Genomic DNA, 20693 nt, shown 5'->3' with positions numbered 1-20693 from the left:
TTTGCTACAGGCCCCGCACTAGCTTCATCCGGCCCTACTTGAAATTGAATCTATAGGTTGTGGGATCTTTTCAGTAATGGGATGAGTGAAGTTGAGTGAAGTTATCCCCTTTGGTTCAGTAACCTGATGGTTGAGGGTAATAACTGTTCCTGAACCTGGTGGTGTGGGTCCTGATGGTTGAGGGGTAATAACTGTTCCTGAACCTGGTGGTGTGGGACCTGATGGTTGAAGGGTAATAACTGTTCCTGAACCTGGTGGTGTGGGACCTGATGATAGAGGGGTAATAACTGTTCCTGAACCTGGTGGTGTGGGACCTGATGGTTGAGGGGTAATAACTGTTCCTGAACCTGGTGGTGTGGGACCTGATGGTCGAGGGGTAATAACTGTTCCTGAACCTGGTGGTGTGGGACCTGATGGTGGAGGGGTAATGACTGTTCCCGAACCTGGTGGTGTGGGACCTGATGGTTGAGGGGTAATGGCTGTTCCTGAACCTGGTGGTGTGGGACCTGATGATTGAGGGGTAATAACTGTTCCTGAACCTGGTGGTGTGGGTCCTGAAGCTTCTGTACCTTCTTCCATGGTATGTGTTTCCATACCAGGCCATCATGCAACCAGTCTGAATATTCTCCACTCTGCATCTATAGAGGTTTGTCAAAGTTTTAAGTGACTTTACACAAACTTCCAAGAAAGAAGAGGTGTTGTCATACCTTCTTACAGCAGTACCCAATTATACAGTTTGCAGGACTTCATAAAACACATTATTTACAAATTTAAATTATAATAATGATCACTGTCTAAGTCACACTTGAGCCCACTGGACCCGTGGACGCTGCCATCTTCTTCTCCAAGGATACACAGACAGAGTTGTAACCCTGGGAGAGGGTCAGGCCATCAGTTCGGGCAGGACCCCTGACTACCCAGCACCCTTTCCCCTTTGTTTGTTTATCCAAACCTTGGCTGCACATTGCACATCAAAGTTGCTGGTGAACGCAGCAGGCCAGGCAGCATCTCTAGGAAGAGGTACAGTCAACGTTTCAGGCCGAGACCCTTCGTCAGGAAGTAGTCCTCCTGGAGATGCTGCCTGGCCTGCTGCATTCACCAGCAACTTTTATGTGTGTTTGAATTTCCAGCATCTGCAGAATTCCTCGTGTCTGCACATTTCACATGCATTTTGTATTATATTTATTAACTTATTAATGGTAATATTTTGTTTTGTGCGTTGAGTGTGATTTGTCTATTGTGGCTGCACCATGCTCTGGAGGAAGGTTGTTCTGTTTGGTTGTATAAATGTACAGTCAGATGACAATAAACTTGAACTTGAAAGCACTACGCAACAGTCAAGGCTTTATAAAACTATCAAACCATCATGCAGACACACTACCACTGATGGGATGAACATCGATTACTCCATCTGCTCCTTTCCCCTTCCCTCTTAACTCCTCTCACCAGCCTGTCAACAGCCTCTGGGTCCCCTCCTCCTTCCCTTTCTCCGATGGTCCATTCTCCTCTCCAGCCTTGACCTTTCACACCCACCTGGCTTTACCTATCACCTTCTAGATTGTCCGCCTGTCCCTCGCCCCACCTTTCAACTCTGGCATCTTCCCGCTTCCCTTCCAATCCTGATTAAGACTGTCGGCCCGAAATGCTGACTGCTTATTGATTTCCATAGATGCTGCCTGCCCTGCTGAGTTCCTCTGGCATTTCGTGTGCATTGCTCTGGATTTCCAGCATCTGCAGAATCTCTTGTGTCTACAACACATTCAACCTCCATTTTGCCTATGGGCACTGTGCTCTCCTTCAAGGACACACAGAATGTTTGTAGCGTCAGAAGAAGGGCAGGCAGTCAGTCTGACAGAACCTTCAACTGCCCACAGCCACTGATTAACCCTTCACTTAACTGAAAATTCACTAGTAATCAGGGCTTCAGAAATACTTACAATTTCAATCTGAAATATTATTTCTACCGACAACACATTTCAAACCCCACCCCCCAAGAGGCCCACTTTTCCCGGAATCCCCTCATTGTACCGCCAATACCGTGTGCTGCTTCTCCAGGGATATCCAGGTATGGTGTAACCCCCCCCCCCCCCACAACGCCCAGGAGTGGGGCAGACAGTCGGCTTGGCGGCTTGGACAGAACCCTTGACTGCCCGCCGCCTCTGGTTCACCCCCACCCCCACCCACTCAGACGCCAGAATCAGAATCAAGTTACGTGACTTAAATGAGGTGAAATGTGTTGTATTGTGGCAGCAATTTAGAACAAAGATATAAAATTACTATAAACTACAAAAACAAATAAATAAATAGTTCATTCCAAGTTTATTGCCATTCAACAATACACATGCATACCGCCAAACAAAGCAAAGTTTTCCGGGACCAAGGTGAACAACACAGTACATACAGTGGTGCTAGACAGTGTAAACGCTGTCGAATTTTCTCCATTTCTGCATAAATGTGATCAGGTCTTCACATAAGTCCTGAAATTAGATAAAGAGAACCCAATTAAATAAATAACACAAAAACATTATACTTGTTCATTTATTTATTGAGAAAAATGATCCAATTTTGAGGCCATTCCTCCTTACAAAACATCTCTGGGATGTTGTGAGCTTCTTGCATGGACTGCTTGCTTCAGGTCCTTCCACAGCATTTCAATTCATTTCTATCGGGTTAAGGCCAGGACTTTGACTCGGCCATTCCAAACCAAGAATTTTCTTCTTTTTAAACCATTCTGTTGTTGACTTTGTCTCATCTTTCAGATCATTCTCTTGTTGCAATATCCAACTTCTATTAAGTTTCAGGAGATGGACTGCTACCCTGACAATCTCCTGTAAAATATCTTGACAGAACTTTGAATTCATTGTTCCCACAATGATTGCAAGCCGTCCAGGCCCTGAGGCAGCAAAGCAGCCCCAAACCATGAAGCTCCTTCCACCATGCTTCACAGTGGGATGAAGTTTTGGTGTTGGTGTGCAGTGCTCTTTTTCCTCCAAACACAGCAGTATGTGTTTCTGCCAGAAAGTTTAACTTTCGTCTCATCTATCCAGAGAACATTGTCCCAGAAGCATTGTAGAACATCCAGGTGGTCTTTGCAAACTTGAGGCATGCAGCAATATTTTTTTTGGGAGAGCACTGGTCTGCTCCATGATGTCCTTCTACGAACACCATTCCTGTTCAGTGTTTTTCTCATAGTGAATACATGAGCAGAGACTTTAGCAATTCCTAAAGATCTTTTGCTGTTACCCTTGGGTTCTTTTTCACCAACCTTCAGCACTACATTTTGTGTTCTTGGTGTGATCTCCGCAGGATACCCACTCTTAGGGAGAGTAGCAACAGTACTGAGTTTCCTCCATTTGTAGACAATTTCTCTTACTGTGGACGGATGAACACACGGGTCTTTAGAAATGCTTTTGTAGCCTTTTGCAGCTCCATGCATCTCTACAATTCTTCTTCTGAGGTCTGCTGAAAGTTGTTTTGATCGAGGAATGGTGCAGATAAACAGATCTTTCTTGAGAAGAGCTGGCTCTGTCAGTAACCTGACCTTGTGTGTCTTTTTTATAGGGCAGGGCACCTCTACAACCCACACCTCCAATCTCATCTCGTTGACTGGAGCACCCGACTCCAAACAGCTTTTGTAGAAGGCATTTCCCCAGAAGGCATTATCTCTTTATCTAGTTCTAGGACTTATGTGAAGATGTGATCGCATTTTAGGTCATATTTATGCAGAAATAGAGAAAATTCTACGGGGTTCACAAACTTTCTAGCACCACTGTATAACTCACACACAACAAAGGCATCCATTAAGCCTTGCAAGACCATGGATCTGTGCCTGGAAAGTCTTCACCCTCCAGGGCGCAGGCCTGGGCAAGGTTGTATGGAAGACCAGCAGTTGCCCATGCTGCAAGTCTCCTCTCTCCACGACACCAATGTTGTCCAAGGGAAGGGCATCAGGACCCATACAGCTTGGCACCAGTGTCGTCGCAGAGCAATGTGTAATTAAGTGCCTTGCTCAAGGACACAACACACTGCCTCAGCTGGGGCTCGAACTCACACCCTTCAGGTCGCTAATCGAACGCCTTAACCACTTGGCCACGTGCCCACACACTCACAAACAACACAACACATAAAGTAATATTCCCACAAATAAGTTAACAAATAATAAAATATATCCCAGAAGACTGATAATTACGACATAAGTTAGAAAGTAAACAGCAGAACGCTACTGGCGATTTATACATGATGAGACCCGGGTGGTGGCAGGGAGTTCGGTACTCTCACAGCCTGGGGGAAGAAACTGATTTCCATCCGAGCAGTCTTTGTCCTAATGCTACGGTCCTTCCTGCCTGATGGTAGGGGGTCAAAGAGATTGTTGGACAGATGGGAGGGATGCTAAGGGCCCTGAGTAAGCTGCACTCTGATTAATATCTGGGATGGGTGGAAGAGAGACCCCTCTCAGCAGGTTCTACATTAGCTGCACGGTGCTCCAGGTTCTTCATTTTTAATGTCTTCATATTTTTTCTCCTGTTCCCTTAGGGAGAAGCAGCGGTATCGTGTGTACCTGGTGACTCCGCTGATGCCCGGCTTCGAGGGGGACATAAAGACAGGGGGAGGGGCGGCCATTCAAGCTGTGATGCACTTTAACTATAGGTAGGCTGTCTGGCCCTCCCCCGACCCGCGACCTTCCCTCCCCAATCACTGTACTCATAGCGGATCCCCGTCCACAGTACTAACCTTTTTAGAGGTACAGTGTGTAACATTCCCTACCAGTGCACCAAGCCACACCACCCAGCAGCCCACCGATTTAACCCTAGCCCAATCACAGGACAATTTATAATCACCAATCAACCCACTAACCGGTACGTCTTTGGACTGTGGGAGAATAAGGGAGCCCACACGCTCACAGGAAAGACAGAAACATTTTTGCAGAGAACGGCAGAATGAATTCTGAACTCTGAGCTGTGATAGCGTCGTGCTAACCACGTCGGTACTGTGGCACCCCAAAGCGCTCACCTTTGTCTTCAGAACAGGCTCAGAGGGGGAGAGGGGGGCTGTGGACCAAGCACTAGGTACGTGGACCAGCACAGTACCGAACGGCCTGTTCCTGTGCTCTGTAATTCTTCTGAAACTTCAGCCCCGAATGGATCTCAGGAGCCCTATCTATCGCTCCCGGAAACTGATCACATGAGTAGATGGGTCGGTGAATGAGGGGTTGGTGCTCCTGATCAATATCTCTGATGGGTGGAAGATATCCACCTATCTGCGATATTGGGGTTGAGTTCAAGTGTGGGACTGGAGACATTAAACAAGTGGCATTAGATGTGAGATTTTAGACAAGCGATGTTAGATAAGCAATGTGGTAAAAACAAAATGATTCACTTTGGACGGTCAAACTTAAACGCAGAGTACAGGGTAATGGCAGGATTCTTAGCAGTGTGGAGGAACAGAAGGACCTTCAGATTCAACTCAAAGTTGCCACAAAAGCCGATGGGGTGGTTAAGAAGGCATTATGGTATGTTTGCCTTCACTAGTCAGGGGATTGAGTTCAAGAGCTGCAAGGACATGTTGCAGCTCCATAAAACCCCGGTTAGACCACACTTGGAGTGTCGTGTTCAGCTCTGGTCACCTCATTATAGGAAGGATGTGGAAGCTTTAGAGAGGGTGCAGAGGAGATTTACCAGGGTGCTGTCTGGATTAGAGAGCATGTCTTATGAGGAAAGGTTGAGTGAGTTAGGGCTTTTCTCTTTGGAGTGAAGGAGGATGAGAGTTGACTTGATAGAGCTGTACAAGATGATAAGAGGCATAGATCAATCAGACAGCCAGGGGCTTTTTCCCCAGGGTGGAAATGGCTAATACGAAGGGTACAATTTGAAAGTGAATGGAGGAAAGTATAGGAGGATATCAGAGATAAGTTATTTACAGAGTGGTTGGTGCCTGGAATGTGCTGCCAGGGGTGGTGGTAGAGGCAGATATATTAACAGGCTCTTAGATAGGTACATAGATGATAGAAAAATGGAGGGCAATATTGACATGGATTCGGTTAAAGAGTTAGCATAACATTGTGGGCCGAAGGTCCCGTACTGTGTTGCCGTCAAACACCCAATGTGTGAGACAAAAAAACAAATGGTGCAAACAATAAAAGTAAATAAACCTTCCCCACCGCCCTCACCTCTCACCGTGCACACGAGTCCTCCAGTATTCAACTTTTCCATCCTGGGAAAATGACTCCTACTCTCTGTGGTCACAAACTAGGCCATAAGACATAGGAGCACAATTTGGCCACTTGTCTGCTCTACATTTCACCGTGGCTGATTTATTATCCCTGTCAACCCCGTTCTCCTGCCTTCTCCCCATAATCTTTGATGCCTTGACTAATGAAGAAGCTCCACTATTCTGCCCCTTCTTTGCCCATTCTCCTAATCCGTCCAAGTCCTGCTGCAGACTCCCTGCTTCCTCACCACCACAAAGCCATCAAATCCATAAGAGTTTGTTTTGAACACCTCTGCCGAATCACCTCCATGTGCCTCGGTTCCATTCGATTGTCCCCACTTACCCATCAACTCACCCCGGGTCTTACCCCTCATCCGTGAGGGGCAATTGACAGAGGACAATCACGCAGAAAGAAACCAGTGCACCTGAGAGAACGCCACACGGTCAGGCGGGAGAACATGCAAACTTTGTACAGGTAGCTGCCAGCACAAATGGTGCATGCAAGTTCATTGTCAAAGTTTGGATAGGTACATGGGTGCCAGTGGTATGGAGGGCTATGGTCGATGAGACTAGGCTGATGAAATGGTTCAGCAAGGACTAGATGGGCCGAGGGGCTTGCTTCTGTGCTGTACTTCTCGATGACTCTGTGACAGCGGTGGAAAACTGGATTGAACTGGGGTTTCCAGGTGTGAGACAGATGCCCCACAATTCTTGCGCTGTCCAATTATTCTCTCACCGTGCACAAACTACAAGGTCATTTGGCCCATCTTGTGTGTGCTAGCTTTTCTAGAGCTCTCCGTTCACACCCTCTCCCCAGCCCTCTCCCCACAGCCCCCAACTTCCCCAGCCTCCATTTGAAGAAAAATCCACCTCCCCACCCTCCTGACTAGCCCGTCTCAGATCACAGCGGTCCCCTCTGTTGTACGCGCCTCCTCCTCCGCCTATCTCTGCCCCACCCAGAGTGTCACTGACTGACCCAAGCATGCCTCTGTCCCTGCAGGACCATGTCGAGAGGAGAGTACTCTATCATCGAGCAGCTCCGGAGAGAGAGTAAGCGTTTCTTTGGATACTGGGTGGGCCAGGGCTGGCAGTTCACCTGCCTGTTCGTGGCAGTGTATCAGAATCAGGTTTAACATCACTGGCATATGTTGTTAAACTTGTTGTTTTGTGACAGCAATATACCGCAGTACATAAAACAACTACAAATTACAATAAGAAATGTATATATACACTGAATAAAATTAAACGTAGTGCAACAAGACAGCAAAAAAAATAGTGATGTAGTGTTCGTGGACCATTGAGAAATCTGGTGGCGGAGGGGAACAAGCTGTTTCTGAAACATTGAGTGTGTGTTTTCAGGCTCCTGTACCTCCTCCCTGATGGTAGCAATGAGAGGGCATGTCCTGGGTGATGGGGGTCCTCAGTAATGGATGCTGCCGTTTTGAAGATGTCTTCAATGCTGGAGAGGCTGGTGCCCATGATGGAGCTGGTTGAGTTTGCAACTTTCTGCAGCTTTTTCCAATCCCTCCGTACCAGAGGGTGATGCAACCCGTTAGAATGCCCTCCACAGTACATGTGTAGAAATCTGTGAGTGCCCCTGGTGACGTACCAAGTCTCCTCAAAGTCCTAATGAAATATAGCCACCGTTGTGCCTTCTTCGTAATTGTGTCAATATGTTAGACCCAGGTGAGATGCTCAAAGATGGAGACACCAGACCGATCTTGGGGCTCATGTCCATCGATCCCTCAAAGTTTCCATGCAAGTTGATAGGATGATTAAGAAGCTGTATGGTGTGTTGGCCTTCATTTGCTGGGGGATTGAGTTCAGCTCTATAAAACTCGGTTTAGACTACACTTGGAATAATGTGGAAATAAATTCAGAAAATGTGAGCTCGGTTGGTTGACGGTTGAGTTGGCAGTTCTGATCTTGTCAGCTTACTTGCAAACGTTTTGTCACCATTTGAGGAAACATCATCAGTGCGCTGATAATTGTGGAGTGTCCTCTGAATGCCTTTATATACTTAGCAGTCAGGTTTGGTTCTGATCTTCCCATGTCCTGGTCCTCATCGATAGAGGTCAGGGGCTTTGTGGGGGGTGTTGCAGTAAGAGGAGGCAGGCGATGAACTGGAGTGGTTTTGTGAATGTTTTGGCCACACCTTGCCAATGATGGAGAGAGGGATTCTGGGAGCAATGAAAGTAATTGGAATTGGTTTATTATTGTCACATGTACCAAGATACAGTGACAAACGTGAATTTACCTGCCATCCAGACAGATCATGCCATGCATCAGTACATCAAAGTCGTACAAAGAAAAACAGAATGCAGAATGAAGTGCAATGCAGACAGACAATAAGATGTGAGTGCCAAGACGAGGTAGACTGGAAAATCGAAAGGTCAGCTTTAGCATATTTGAAGTTCTTTCAAGAGTCTGATAACCAGAAGCCGTCCTTGAAACTAGTGGTGCGTGCATTCAGGCTTTTGTGTCTTCTGGCCAATGGGAGGGTGGCGGGGTGGAGAAATGTTTCTACCAAAGGAGGAGTAAGGCACACCCTCCATCAGCACCTCCAAGGTGTAGCACCTGCTTATCTCCCCAATCAGGGTCACAGGAGCCATTGGAGCAGGTGGTGGATGGTGGTTTGAACAGCCGGTGCATATCACAAGTCCTGGTTATGCAACCACTGACAGCAGGCAGACAATCTCTGAAGAGTATTGATATGGCTGGAGTCACTCATCTTATAAAGACACTTCCCAGAAGAAGGCAATGGCAAACCACTTCTGTAGAAAAATATGCCAAGAACAATCATGGTCATGGAAAGACCATGTTTGCCTACGCCATATGACACGGCACATAATGATGACGTCATAGGACATGGCACATAATGATGATGATCCTGGTGATGATGATGCCCATTGGGAGAGCGGAGAAGAGAGAATACGCAGGGTGGGTGGGATCTTTGATTATTCTGGCTGTTTTACTAAGACAGTGAGAAGTGTTGACAGAGTCCGTGGAGGGGAGTCTGGTTCCTGTGATGTGCTGAGCTGTGTACACAACTCTCTGTAGTTTCTCATCGTCAGATGCCATACCAAGCCGTGATACATCTAAATAGGGTGCCTTTCTACGGTGCATTGACTAATTGGAATTGGGATTGGTTTATTATTGTCATGTGCACCGAGATACAGTGAAAAGCTTTTCTTACGTACTATTCATACAGATTGAATCATTACACAGTGCATTGACGTGGAACAAGGGAAAACAATAACAGAATGTAGAATAAAATGTTACAGTCACAGAAAAAGTGCAGTGCAGGTAGTCAATAAGGTGCAAGGTCATAACAAGATCAAATGTCCATCTTATTGTACCAGGTAACCTAACCATTCAACAGGGTTGTTACGCACAGGGACTCACTCTCACAAGCCGTCTCCCTCCCTCTCTCTCTCTCTCTCTCTGTTGGCAGTGGATGACATGTGGATGAATTACTTCTCAGTGTGTGGGCTGCGGACCCACGCGGAGCTGGACGGGAAGCTGGTGACGGAACTCATCTACGTCCACAGCAAGCTGTTGATTGCGGACGACGAGAAGGTCATCATTGGTGAGTGAGGGTGGAGTTGCACTGACCCTGACCGGAGGGTGAGGAGGCATCTGTGTGCTTTCTGTGGAATCTCCCATCTTTTCTCTGCTGGCCTTTTGGAAGGTCTCTTGGAGCATTGTGTGTAGTTCTGGTCTCCTTATTACGAGAAGGACACGGAACCTTCGGAGTGGCTGCGGAAAAGGATCAGCAGGATTCTGTCTGGATTAGAGGGCGTGAGCTACAAGGAAAGATTGGGCAAACTCAGGTTCTTTTCACTGGAGTGGCGTAGGGGAGACCTGATAGAAGTTTATGCACTCCAGCACAGAAACAGGCCACTCAGCCCATTCAGTCCTGTTACCCATCAACCCACACCCTCCAATCCATGTACCTACCCAAATTTCTCTTAAATTAAACCCACATCCACAGAGGTTGAGAGGGATAATAAATCAGCCAGGGTAGGGCAGGCTCGATGGGCCGAATGATAACTCTTTCATTCCTGGGATTATTCTCGTGAACATCCTCTTGACCCTCTCCAATGCCAACACGTCCTTTCTGAGCTAAGGGGCCCAAAACCGCTCACAATACACCAAGTGTGGTCTGACCCATGCCTCATAAAGTCTCAGCTTTTATACTCGAGTATAAAATATTAAAGTGTACATCCTTGCATTAGAATCCTACTCCTCTCAGAGTGAATGCTGACATTGCATTTGTCTTCCTCACCACTGGCTCAATCTGCACGTTAACCTTTACAATGTATGCTGTTCAAAGTAAATTTATTATCATAGTCCATGTCACCATATATAAGGTTGTGGGCATTCAAAGATTCAAGATTCAAAGATTCACAAAGCTTTATTGTCATTCTAACCATACATCAGCTCTGCAGGGCAGAATGAGACAGCGTTTCACAGGGGCAGTGCAAACATAACATAACAAACGCAACACTAAATAATAAACATAACAATAAATAGTAAAACACAACAGCCACATGTCAGTTAAATCAGTTATAAGTGTCCAGTGCAAGTTAAAGGTGTCCAAAGCAGAGTCAGGTGGAGCAGCTATTTAGCAGTCTGACTGCCTGTGGGAGGAAGCTGTTTAGTAGCCTTGTGGTTTTAGTTTTGATGCTCCTGTAACGTTTGCCTGATGGCAGAAGAACAAACAGTTCATGGAGAGGGTGTGAGGGGTCTTTAATGATGTACCGTGTCTTCTGGAGGCATCGACTCTGAAAGAGGTCTTGGACAGAAGGTAGGGAGACCCCAATAACCTTCTCTGCTCCCCTAACCACCCTCTGCAAGGCTTTTTTGTCGACAGCACTGCAGCTGGAGTACCAGGTTGTGATGCAAAAGGTCAGCACACTCTCAACCACGCCTCCGTAGAAAGTGGTTAAGATGTTAGTGGGGAGTGATGCTTGTTTAAGCTTCCTCAGAAAGTGCAATCTCTGCTGGGCCCGTTTCACAATCCCAGTGGTGTTCCTGGACCAGGTGAGATTGTCCGAGATCTGCACCCCAAGGATTCATGATAAATCTAAAAAGCACTATAGAATCAGTGAAAGATCGCACCGAACAGGACGGACAAACAACCAATGTACAAAAAACAACAAACTTTGCGAATACAAACGGAGAAAAAAAAGAAATAATGATAACAGACAAATAAGCAATGAATATCGAGAACATGGAATGAAGAGTCCTTGAAAGTGAGTCCATAGATTGTGGAAACATTCCAATGATGGGACAAGTGAAGTTGAGTGAAACTACCGCTTTTAGTCCAAGAGCCTGATGGTTGAGGGGTAATAACTGTTCCTGCATCTAGTGGTGTGGGTCCTGAGGCTCCTGTACCTTCTTCCAGATGGCAGCAGCAAGAAGAGAGCATGGTCTGGGTGGTGGGGGTCCTTGATGATGGACGCTGCTTTCCTGCGACAGTGCTCCGTGTAGACGTGCTCAGTGGTGGGGAAGGCTTGACCCGTGATCGATCGGGTTGTGTCCACTATTTATTGTAGGATTTTCAATTCATGGGCATTAGTGTTGCTATACCAGGCTGTGATATAGGCAGTCAATATACTCTCCACTACACATCTATAGAAGTCTGTTAAAGTTTTAGATGTCATGCCAAATCTTCAAATCAAATCAAGTGAAGTTTATTGTCATTTAACTATACACATGTGTATAATGTATATAACCATATAACATATAACTTTTTTGTAACTTTATACTTTATTGTTGCCAAACAATTGATACTAGAATCATCATAATGATATTTGATTCTGCGCTTCCCGCTCCCTGGATTACGAATGGATGGTAAATATTAAAAATTTGAATGATAAATCATATAGAAAAAACATATATAAATTATATAGAAACGAGATAACATTTCTCCGAACCAGGGTGTAAAACACAGTAGTACACATAACACACGATAACATGAAGGTTAAGATAAAATCTACAGATGAATCACAAATAAATAACAAACTAAAGTGCATTAATTTTAAATATTGTAAGGTACGGGACAGATTCACTACTGATCTTCGAGTATGATGTGGCCGGGTTTTCAGAAGCCCAATGGCCTGGGGGAAGAAATTGTTTCTCATCCTGACCACTCTTGTTTTATGCATCGTAGTCCCCTGTCTGATGGTAGAAAGTCAAAGAGGATGCTGGGTGGATGGGTGGGATGCTTGATAATAATGGCCCTGCGTATGCAGTGCTCCTGATCAATATCCCCAATGGATGGTAGGGAGACCCCTATGATCCTCTCCGCTGTTCTCACAGTCCTTTGTAGGGACTGCTGGTCTGGTGCTTGACTGCTCCCATACCAGATGGAGATGCAACTTGTCAGGATGCTCTCAGTGGTTCTTCTGTAAAACGAAGTTGAGGTGAGGGGGTGGGTGCGGGGGAGCCTTTCTTGCCTCAATCTTCTTAGGAAGAGGAGGCACTTCCGTGCCTTCTTCTGCAAGGAGGTGACATTAAGGGACTACTGTAGGTGAGGCCATCTGTGATGTGAACTCCCAGGAAACACAGGAACATAGAGAAACATAGAAAGCCTACAGCACAATACCGGCCCTTTGGCCCGCAAAACTGTGCAGAACATATCCCTACCTGAGAAATTACCCAGGGTTATCCATAGCCCTCTATTTTTCTGAGCTCCATATACCTGTCCAGCAGTCTCTTAAAAGACCCTATCGTTTCCGCCTCCACCACCATTGCCGGCAGCCCGTTCCACGCACTCACCACTCTCTGCGTAAAAAAACTTACCCTTGACATCTCCTCTGTACCTACTGCCAAGCACCTTAAAACTGTGCCCTCTCATGTTAGCCATTTCAGCTCTGGGAAAAAGCCTCTGACTATCCACACGATCAATGCCTCTCATCATCTTATACACCTCTATCAGGTCACCTCTCATCCTCTGTCGCTCTAAGGAAAAAAGGCTGAGTTCACTCAACCTATTCTCATAAGGCATGCTCCCCAATCCAGGCAACATCCTTGTAAATCTCCTCTGCACCCTTTTTATGGTTTCCACATCCTTCCTGTCGTGAGGTGACCAGAACTGAGCACAGTACTCCAAGTGGGGTCTGATCAGGATCCTATATAGCTGCAATATTACCTCTCGGCTCCTGAACTCAGTCCCACGATTGATGAAGGCCAATGCACCGTATGCTTTCTAAACCACACAGTCAACCTGCACAGCAGCTTTGAGTATCCTAAAGACTCGGACCCCAAGATCCCTCTGATCCTCCACACTGCCAAGAGCTTGGTGCACTTAACTCTCTCTACAGAGGAGCCATGTGTTCACCGAGGGGGGTGGTTCATCTGCACCTTCCTGAAGTCCACAATGATTTCCTTTGTCTTCTCCACGTTCCTGTTTAGTTTGTCCTCCTCACACCAATCCACCAGCCGCTCCACTTCCTCTCTATACTCCGTTGTTTTTGACAAGGCCAAGCACAGTAGTGTCATCTGCAACGTGATGACACGGTTTGAGCTGGATCCCGTGACACAGTCAAACGTCAGCAGTGTGAACAGTATCGGGCTGAGCTCACAACCAGTGCTCCGCATAATGGGACCGGAGACGTTGCTGCCGACTGTGGCCTTACTGTTAAGAAGTCCAGTATCCAATTGCAGAGGGAGGTGTTGAGACCCATTGAAGACAGTTTCCCCACCAGTTTCTGGGGTATGATGATGAAGGAAGCAGAGGTGCTGCCGTAGGTTCTTCGTAATGACACGTGTTTGCAGGGCCCAGGACAGGATAACATTGAGAAATTTAAAGTTGCTGATCTTCACCGCCCCTGATCCCCCAATGAGGACATCTTCTCCTCCTCCTGAAGTCAATAATCAGCTCCTTGGTCTTGCTGACATTGCATGAGGACTCCCAATCCCTTTGCATCTCAGAGTTTTAATTTTTTCCCCATTAAAAATAGTCTACACCTTTATTCCTTCTATCCGAGTGCACTCCCTACACTACATTCCATCTGCCACTGGGAGTTTCAGACTGGGAAAAAGACAGCGACCGTCCACGTTATCACCATCCCTTGTGATTTTATAAAGCTCTGTAAAGACACATTGGTTTTGAACACAGGCTCGGCCAATATTAACGACCGAAGCATGCTGGGAAAGAGGGACAGCGAAATGGCGGTGATGGTGGAGGACACGACTCGGGTTCCCTCGGTTATGGATGGGGTCGAGTACCAGGCCGGGAAGTTCGCTCTCAGCCTTAGGCTGCACTGCTTCAAGTGAGTGTTCGCACAGCGAGAGGAGAAGTGAGGGCCCAGTATCCACACCCTCTCCTTACCCTCTGGATTTCTGGTTCAGTAACTAAACCCTTCTTATTACCTCTGTATTACCAGGCTAGTAACTAAACCCCTCTCTTCATATCTTGATTACTCATTTGGTAACTAAAACTCTCCCCTCACCTTCTGGATTATTAGTCCAGTCACTAACCGCCCCCCCCCACCTCCCCGCCCCTGTATTACTAGACTAGTAACTAAACCCCTCTCCTCATCCCCTGAATTACTAGTCCAGTATCCAAACAGCTCCCCAACCCCTGGAATACTAGTTTAGTAACTAAATTCCTCTCCCCACCTTCTTTTATTTCTGAACTAGTAACTAATCCCCTTTCCTCAACCTCTGTATTACTAGACTAGTAACTAAACCCCTCTCCCCACCCCCTTTATTTCTAAACTAGTAACTAATCCCCTCTCCTCAACCTCTGTATTACCAGACTAGTAACTAAACCCCTCTCCTCACCTCCTGAATTACTCATTCAGATCTAAACACCTCCCCGCCCCTGGATGACCAGTCCAGTAATTAAACCCTTCTCCTCACTCCCTGGATGACTAGTCTAGTAACTAATCCCCTCCTGCACCCCATGGATTACTAGAGCAGTAACCCAGGCCCTCCTCTTTGCTCTCTGGTCAGTGACGGTACTGTTGACCTGTACTTTGCTCTCGCTCTCACAGACTCATTCTGGGGGGCTTGAATGACCCTTCCATTGATGTACAAGATCCCATCAGTGAAAAGTTCTTCAAGGAAGTCTGGATTCCAACCAGTGCGAGGAATGCGACGATCTATGAAAAGGTACTTGGTGATACACTGGTCATCTCTCGCCTTGCTGTGGGATCAGTAGCTGTTTGGGTATTTGGATTTGGGGGTCAGACAGGACTTCCTATGTCATATGGTCTAAAACAATAAATTTCTCAACGTATATCAGTGATAGCAAACCTGAATTTGATTCAGATTCAGATTTTGGAATTGGTCAATTTCCATACCCATTCCTTACTTTGCCTTGCGCCGGGAATACTCAATGGTAAGTGATATCAGCATTAAACCCACATGTAGATCTACCTCACCATGAAGTTGCTGGTGGTGTGGATAACGTAGAGAGAAGGTGGTCATAGGTTATAACGGGACATTGACCGGACGCAGAGCTGGGCTAAGAAGTGGCAGATGGAGTTCAACCTAGAAAAGCGTGAAGTGATTCAGTTTGGAAGGTGAAGTATGCAGGCCGTGTACAGGGTTAATGGCTAGATAGTTGGCAGTGTGAAGGAACAGAGGGATCTTGGGATTCACGTCGATGGATCCCTCAAAGTTGCACGCAGTTTGAATCTGAATCAGAATCCGGTTCAATATCATCGGAATGTGTCACGAAATTTGCTGCTTGGCAGCAGTACTTTGCAATAGATAATTGTGATACATAACAGTAGTTAAGAAGGCATACGGTGCATTGACTTTCATTAGTCAGGGGATTAAGTTCAAGAGACGTGAGGGATTGCAGTTCTATAATCTCTGGTAAGACCACACTTGAAATAGTGTGTTCAGTTCTGGTCACCTCATTATGGGAAGGATGTGGGAGCTTTAGAGAGGCTGCAGAGGAGACTTACCAGGATGCTGCCTGGATTACAGAGCATACGATAGGAGGAAAGGTTGAGTGAGCTGGGGCTTTTCTCTTTGGAGTGATGGAGGATGAGAGGTAACTTGATAGAGGTGTACAAGACGATAAGAGGCATAGATAGAGTGGACAGCCAGAGACTTTTTCGCAGAGCAGGAATGCCGAATATGAGAAGACATACTTTCGAGGTGATTGGAAGAAAGTACAGAGGGGATGTTTTTTACACAGAGAGTGGTGGATGGGTGGAACACACTGCCGGGGTGGTGGTAAAGGCAGATGAACATTGAACCTTTGAACACTACCTCACTTTTTTAATATATATTATTTCTGTTTTACATGATTTTTAGTTTATTCAATATATGTATACAGTAATTGATATACTTAATTATTATTATTTTCTTCTATATTATAGAAACATATAGAAAACCTACAGCACAATACAGGCGCTTCGGCCCACAGAGTTGTGCCGAACATGTCCTTTCCTTAGAAATTACTAGGCTTACCTATAGCCCTCTGTTTTACTAAGCTCCATGTACCTATCCAACAGTCTCTTAAAAGACCCTGCCGTATCCGATTCCATCACTGTTGCCGGCAGCCCATTCCACGCACTCACCACTCTCTGCATAAAATACTTACCCCTGACATCTCCTCTGTACCTACTCCCCAGCACCTTAAACCTGTGCCCTCTTGTGGCAACCATTTCAGCCCGGGGAAAAAGCCTCTGACTATCCACCTATTATCATAAGGCATGCTCCCCAGTCCAGGCAACATCCTTGTAAATCTCCGCTGCACCCTTTCTATGATTTCCACATCCTTCCTGTATTCAGACGACCAGAATTGAGCACAGTACTCCAAGTGGGGTCTGACCAAGATCCTACAGAGCTGCAACATTACCTCTCAGCTCCTAAATTCAATTCCATGATTGATGAAGGCCAGTACACCATATACCTTCTTAACCACAGAGTCAACCTGCACAGCTTCTTTCAGTGTCCTATGGACTCAGACCCCAAGATCCCTCTGATCCTCCACACTGCCAAGAGTCTTACCATTAATACTGTATTCTGCCATCATATTTGACCTACCAAAATGAACCACTTCACACTTACAACCATATAACCATATAACAATTACAGCATGGAAACAGGCCATCTCGGCCCTTCTAGTCCGTGCCAAACGCTTACTCTCACCCAGTCCCATTGACCTGTACTCAGCCCATAACCGTCCATTCCTTTCCTGTCCATATAGCTGTCCAATTTTCCTTTAAATGACAATATCGAACCTGCCCCTACCACTTCTGCTGGAAGCTCGTTCCACACAGCTACCACTCTCTGAGTAAAGTTCCCCCTCATGTTACCCCTAAACTTTTGGCCCCTAACTCTTAACTCATGTCCTCTTGTTTGAATCTCCCCTACTGTCAATGGAAAAAGCCTATCCATGTCAACTCTATCTATCCCCCTCATAATTTTAAATACCTCTATTAAGTCCCCCCTCAACCTTCTACGCTCCAAAGAATAAAGACCCAACTTGTTGAACCTTTCTCTGTAACTTAGGTGCTGAAATCCAAGTAACATTCTAGTAAATCTTCTCTGTACTCTTTCTATCTTGTTGACATCTTTCCTATAATTCAGTGATCAGAATTGTACACAATACTCCAAATCTGGCCTTACCAATGTCTTGTACAATTTTAACATTCCATCCCAACTCCTATACTCAGTGCTCTGATTTATAACGGCCAGCATACCAAAAGCTTTCTTCACCACCCTATCCACATGAGATTCCACCTTCAGGGAACTATGCACCATTATTCCTAGATCCCTCTGTTCTACTGCATTCTTCAATGCCCTACTATTTACCATGTATGTCCTATTTTGATTAGTCCTACCAAAATGTAGTACCTCACACTTATCAGAATTAAACTCCATCTGCCATCTTTCAGCCCACCCTTCTAAGTGGTCTAAATCTCTCTGCAAGCTTTGAAAACCTACTTCATTATCCACAACTCCACCTATCTTAGTATCATCTGCATAATTACTAATCCAATTTACAACCCCATCATCCAGATCATTAATATACATGACAAACAACATTGGACCCAGTACAGATCCCTGAGGCACACCACTAGACACCGGCCTCCAACCTGACACAGTTATCCGCCACCACTCTCTGGCATCTCCCATCCAGCCACTGCCAAATCCATTTTACTACTTCGATTTTAATGCCTAACGATTGAACCTTCCTAACTAACCTTCCGTGTGGAACCTTGTCAAAGGCTTTACTGAAGTTCATATAGACAACATCCACTGCTTTACCCTTGTTAACTTTCCTAGTAACCTTTTCAAAATATTCAATAAGATTTGTCAAACATGACCTTTCATGCACAAATCCATGTTGACTGTTTCTAATCAGACCCTGTCTATCCACTTGATTATATATACCATCTCTAAGAATACTTTCCATCAATTTACCCACCACTGATGTCAAACTCACAGGCTGATAATCTGGGTTGAACTCCATCTGCCACTTCTCAGCCCAGTTTTGCATGCTATTAATGTCCCGTTGTAACCTCTGACAGCCCTCCACACTATTGACAACACCTCCAACCTTCGTGTCATCAGCAAACTTACTAACACACTCCTCCACTTCCTCATCCAGGTCATTTATAAAACTCACAAAGAGTAAGGGTCCCAGAACAGATCCCTGAGGCACACCACTGGTCACCGACCTCCATGCAGAATATGACCCATCTACAACCACTGCAATGTCCCCTTGGATCCCATGCCTCCTTACTCTCTCAATAAGCCTTGCATGGGGTACCTTATCAAATGCCTTGCTGAAATCCATATACACTACATGTACTGTTCTTCCTTCATCAACATCCGCAACCCTCCAATCCTCCGGATCCTCTCCCGTCCCTATCGATGATGCAAAGATCATTGCCAGAGGCTCAGCAATCTCTTCCCTCGCCTCCCACAGTAGCCTGGGGTACATCTCATCCGGTCCCGGCGACTTATCCAACTTGATGCTTTACAAAAGATCCAGCGCATCCTTTTTCTTAATATCTACATGCTGAAGCTTTTCAGTCTGCTGCAAGTTATCACTACAATCACCAAGATCCTTTTCCACAGTGAATACTGAAGTAAAGTATTCATTAAGTACTCAGCTATTTCCTCTGGTTCCATACACCCTTTCCTACTGTCACACTTGATTGGTCCTATTCTCTCACATCTTATCCTCTTGCTCTTCACATACTTGTAGAATGCCTTAGGGTTTTCCTTAATCCTGCCCGCCAAGGCCTTCTATATGGCCCCTTCTGACTCTCCTAATTTCCTTCTTCGGCTCCTTCCTGCCTTATAATCTTCTAGATCTCTAACATTACCTAGCTCTCTGAACCTTTTGCTCTCTGAATTATGTATGGCATTGAACTGCTGCTGTTGATTTTAGAAATTTCACAGCACGTGCTGGTGATAATAAACCTGATTCTGATTGTGATTCTGAGATTCTTTAGGGACACTGAAGAGACTCTTAGATACACCTGTGGATGACAGAAGAATGGAGGGCTGTGTAGTAGGGAAGAATTAGATAGATCTTCGAGTAGTTTGAAAGGTTGGCATGACAAAGGCCTGTACTGTGCTATAGTGTTCTGTGTTGTATGTTGGACTGGAGACATTAGAGGAGAGATGTTGGACTTTAAATGCCTAACGAGAAATTTCAGACCAGTGGTGTCAGAACATGGAACATAGAACATTACAGTGGAGGAATAGGCCCTTCGGCCCACAATGTCTCTGCTAACCACGTGGTCAGCTCAGGTCGACCATGGATGTTTCATCCTAGTTATTTACATGTTACACTAGACAGGGCAGTACATTGACACATATCATAGAAATCTACAGCACACTACAGGCCCTTCAGCCCACAATGTTGTGCCGAACATGTAACCTACTCTAGTAGCTGCCTAGAATTTCCCTACCACAATGACCTCTATTTCTCTGAGCTCCATGTACCTATCTAAGAGTCTCTTAAAAGGCCCTATTGTATCTACCTCCGGCACCACTGACGGCAGTGCATTCCACGCACCCACCATTCTCTGTGTGGAAAACTTACCCCTGACATCCCCTCGGTACGTACTTCCCAGCACCTTGGAACCATGCCCCTCACGTTAGCTATTCCAGCCCTGGGAAAATGCAGTATGGAGAGCGAGCCGTTGCCCAGGCGGCAGGCTCCCCCTCTCCACGAAACTGATGAACGGCAGAGACCGATACAGTTTGCAATCAGCAGCATCGCCGGAGTTGAACTCAACGTAGGACTGCCGTAGGGACTCCAGCTCCAGATTTTCCCCCGGGGTTTACTCCCAAAGCCCTCCGCATGAGTGGGTGTAGCTGCGGGGCAGCAGATCAGAACTTTCCTTCTCCAAGATGAGCTGGCAATTCCGGTTGACGAGCCCCATCTGCCCAAAGCGACTGGCTTTAAGGCACCAGTAGCCTGCCTTTGCCCCGTCTCCTGTCAGTAGAAACAGTTCCACTGGGCTTGGTAGCTGAGCCACACGTGAAGG

At 46.0% G+C, this 20693-nt stretch overlaps 1 protein-coding gene across 2 annotated transcripts in view; it reads left to right on the top strand.

Annotated features, from left to right (window-relative positions):
* Window positions 1-20693, top strand: part of LOC140196145 (phospholipase D1-like) — a 225430-nt gene that overhangs the window by 193020 nt on the left and 11717 nt on the right. For both annotated transcript variants that reach the window (XM_072254882.1, XM_072254881.1), the window contains 5 exons: window positions 4534-4647; window positions 7208-7257; window positions 9662-9796; window positions 14336-14489; window positions 15216-15333. In XM_072254882.1, the coding sequence (XP_072110983.1) occupies window positions 4534-4647; window positions 7208-7257; window positions 9662-9796; window positions 14336-14489; window positions 15216-15333 (571 nt within the window). The remainder of the gene's footprint in view (window positions 1-4533; window positions 4648-7207; window positions 7258-9661; window positions 9797-14335; window positions 14490-15215; window positions 15334-20693) is intronic.

The sequence above is a fragment of the Mobula birostris genome, chromosome 4 (genome assembly GCF_030028105.1).
Source record: "Mobula birostris isolate sMobBir1 chromosome 4, sMobBir1.hap1, whole genome shotgun sequence".
NCBI lineage: Eukaryota > Metazoa > Chordata > Chondrichthyes > Myliobatiformes > Myliobatidae > Mobula > Mobula birostris.
The sequence above is the reverse complement of the archived record's forward strand: the minus strand, read 5'-3'. Positions and strand labels throughout refer to the sequence as shown.